Source organism: Bidens hawaiensis, unplaced genomic scaffold (assembly GCF_021521415.1).
Source record: "Bidens hawaiensis isolate Kalapana, Puna unplaced genomic scaffold, B.hawaiensis_p1.1 tig00419364_1, whole genome shotgun sequence".
Classification (NCBI taxonomy): domain Eukaryota; kingdom Viridiplantae; phylum Streptophyta; class Magnoliopsida; order Asterales; family Asteraceae; genus Bidens; species Bidens hawaiensis.
The window spans coordinates 379,054-382,352 of NW_027504835.1; the positions used below are offsets into that span (position 1 = coordinate 379,054).

Genomic DNA, 3,299 nt, shown 5'->3' on the forward strand with positions numbered 1-3,299 from the left:
ATGTTACTTCCTTACATTTCTGCCACTGCCCCTAAACGAGAGAAAGATGCCAAAAAACGGATTGTTATTACGGGTATGGGAGTCGTTTCTGTGTTTGGAAATGATATTGATACCTTCTACCAAAGACTCTTAGCAGGACACAGCGGGGCTGGGTCAATAGATCGATTCGATGTTTCCAAATTTCCAACGCGATTTGGTTGTCAGATACATGACTTTGATTCAAGTGGATATATTAATCGCAAACAAGACCCAAGACTGGATGATTGTCAAAGGTATTGCATTGTTGCAGGAAAGAAAGCACTTGAAGATGCTGGTCTCGGTGGTTCTGAACTCTCCAAGGTACGCGGTCATTCATTCCTTGGTTCATGTGTTCTTAATTTTGTCTAAGATTTCTTTATGTTTGTGTGTAGATCAATAAATCGCGTGCCGGTGTGCTTGTTGGAACAGGACTAGGCGGGTCAACGGAATTTTTTGAAGGTCTGGAAGCTTTCAACGAAAGAGGTTATAAAAAAGTGTCACCATTTATGACATTATATACTCTCCCAAATATGGCCTCTGGCCTTCTAGCAATGGATCTTGGGTTTATGGGACCAACCTACTCCATTTCAACTGCTTGTGCGTCATCCAATTATTCCTTTTGTGCTGCTGCAAATCATATCCGTGATGGGGTGGCTGATTTGATGATTGCTGGAGGGGTAGAAGCTCCCTTTAATCCGATCACATTCGGAGGTTTTGTTGCATTGAACGTATTGTCTCAAAGAAATGATAATCCCCAAACTGCTTCCAGTCCCTGGGACCGAAATAGAGATGGCTTTGTCTTGGGCGAAGGGGCTGGCATTTTGGTAACTTTCACACCCATGCATGTAGATTATATAATTTCTTGTTTTCTTGTATATATTTTGATATCAACCAACGGTTTGTTTGCAGGTGATGGAGAGTTTAGATCATGCAATGAAACGGGATGCGCCAATAATTGCTGAATTCTTAGGAGGTGCAATAAATTGTGAAGCATATCATATAACAAGTCCACGACCAGACGGCGTTGGGATTACATCTTGTATTCAACGCAGCTTATTAAATGCTGGTGTGTCAGTAGAGGAGGTACCTAATGTTCATACGTACCCTTATAATCTTATTGGTTAAATTACTCGAAATCAGAGGGGTTCCAAACAGAACAAGGACAGTTTATGGGGCGATTTTCCGGTTCAATCCAAAAAACAAAACAATTACAAGTGAAACAAAACGAATAGGATTTGACAAAAGAAAACACTCTGAGTTCTACTGCTAATTAAGGTTGCAAAAGTCTCTAGTCGTACCCTAGGCGGCCACTGGGGTGTCGGGTGTACTCGGAGTATTCGATGAGTACTAGAAAATGATAAATATAAAGAAAATTAATTTTTAGGTATTATGTATATGTCAAATATCATAAGTATATTAACATTTATAACAAAATAAGTGTATATCAATATAAATAAGAAAATATATTTTTAAATACTAAATTATTCTAAAATTTGCAAACCATTAACTAAAAAGGTGATATGCTTTTATTTTTTAATATTATAGAATATGAATTATGTTTATTTTTAAGTTAAAATCAACCAAGTTGACCGACTAGATGTGATTATGGTTGAGGTTGACAACATCTGATCGATTTTTAGTAACTAGACGGAGTTAAAGCAACTCTCATTGGTACCATACGTTGTAACGAGTACTATGGGAGTACTCGGGCTCATAAACTTACTTTTACAACATTGCTGCTAATAATGCCACGTCCTATGCATGCTCCCTTAATACTCGGTTACCCCCTTAACCATGTGATGTTAACCAAGATAGATTGCAAATAGATGAACATTTATGTTAATCAAGAATGTATTGCATATAACTAGGATGTATTACAAATTAAGATGTAATTGAGGTGTGTTCTTCTTGATCACACCGTGTCACGTGTCACAAATAAAAATGAAACATAGTTATCTTGCATAATCATAACTAACTAAATAATAAATATGATATGCTTAAATTTATAGTATGATAAGGTAGCTCAATATATTCGACATTATTGAACTCGCTAGAATATCATGGATGTCATGTTAGTAGGTAAATTACATCAATGCGCATGCAAATTCTACCAAGGTTGGAGATCTAGCTGAGATAACTGCTTTAAAGAATGTATTCAAAGATAGCTCACGAATCAAAATGAATGCCACCAAGGTGAAGAACATCCAACATCTTTTCTTCTCAATGCGAGCCTCATATTGACTAGTATTTGCCTTGTACTTTTTCAGTCCATGATTGGATACACTCTTGGAGCATGTGGAGGTATGGAAGCCATTGCCACAATTAAAGCGATTCAAACAGGATGGTTGCACCCAACCATTAATCACTTTGTAAGTAATATCTGATTCATGTAATTTCTTCTTCCTCTTCTAATTTTCTTGTTTTTATCGCAACTATAGAACCTTGAACCTGAAGTTGAATTCAACATTGTAGCCAATCGTAAGCAACAACATGAAATCAATGTTGGTGAGTTTGATTTCATTTTGATCTCCAATTTTGGATTCTCTTAATCAGTTAAGTTCACTTACCAAATTCAATTTATTTATTATGCAGCGATTTCAAATTCATTTGGTTTTGGTGGACACAATTCCGTTGTAGCATATCAAACAACTTCATTTGTCGTCGGATGAGCGGAAAGGGACCCTACGGGATGCCATTTCCACGGATTGTGATTTATTTATTTTGGTTGGGGAGGCTTTTAAGGCCTCGGACCAGTGGCTATGTGGGGTGTGTATGCGTCCAAATGCTCTTAAACAGACGTGTCGTCATGCTGATGGAGTCACCAAGTACAACGAGGGTGTGGGAGCTGTGGAGGAGTTTATTGTGGGGATTGATAAACCACATGTGATGAGGGATGTTGCTCCCTTGGGAGGGATAGTGGTGGATGAGGTTCTCCTTGACCGCGTCTTCTCTCTTCCTATCACAACTGTTAAGAGCATCCCTCATAGTTGTCGTATGGCATTTGCTCAAGCGTTAACTGCGGCTCTGGGTAAGGTGGTTGCTATGCCAAACTCTGTTGAGGCATGGGTGAAACTTTTCCTGTTACCGCAGTGCACGCTGCGTGTTTTCAGACCTTCTAAACGTCAGGAGCGCAGGTCCGGTAATAGAAAGTCTTAGCAATGTCAGAGTATTCAACAAGCACTAGCAAGTTGGGGTGCTAAGGATGGTTTTGATGCGCTTATTTTATCTCTTTTTGCCACACCTATAGGGGTGAACTCGAGTCACGGGGAGCCTCTCGCTAA

At 38.9% G+C, this 3,299-nt stretch overlaps 1 protein-coding gene across 1 annotated transcript; it reads left to right on the forward strand.

Annotated features, from left to right (window-relative positions):
• On the forward strand, window positions 1-2,687 carry LOC143608318 (3-oxoacyl-[acyl-carrier-protein] synthase I, chloroplastic-like). The gene is made up of 7 exons (XM_077083378.1): window positions 1-339; window positions 411-842; window positions 928-1,101; window positions 2,098-2,211; window positions 2,286-2,387; window positions 2,457-2,523; window positions 2,611-2,687. The coding sequence occupies exons 1-7, from the start codon at window positions 1-3 to the stop codon at window positions 2,685-2,687; spliced, it is 1,305 nt and encodes a 434-aa protein (XP_076939493.1).
• The last annotated feature ends 612 nt before the right edge of the window (window positions 2,688-3,299 follow it).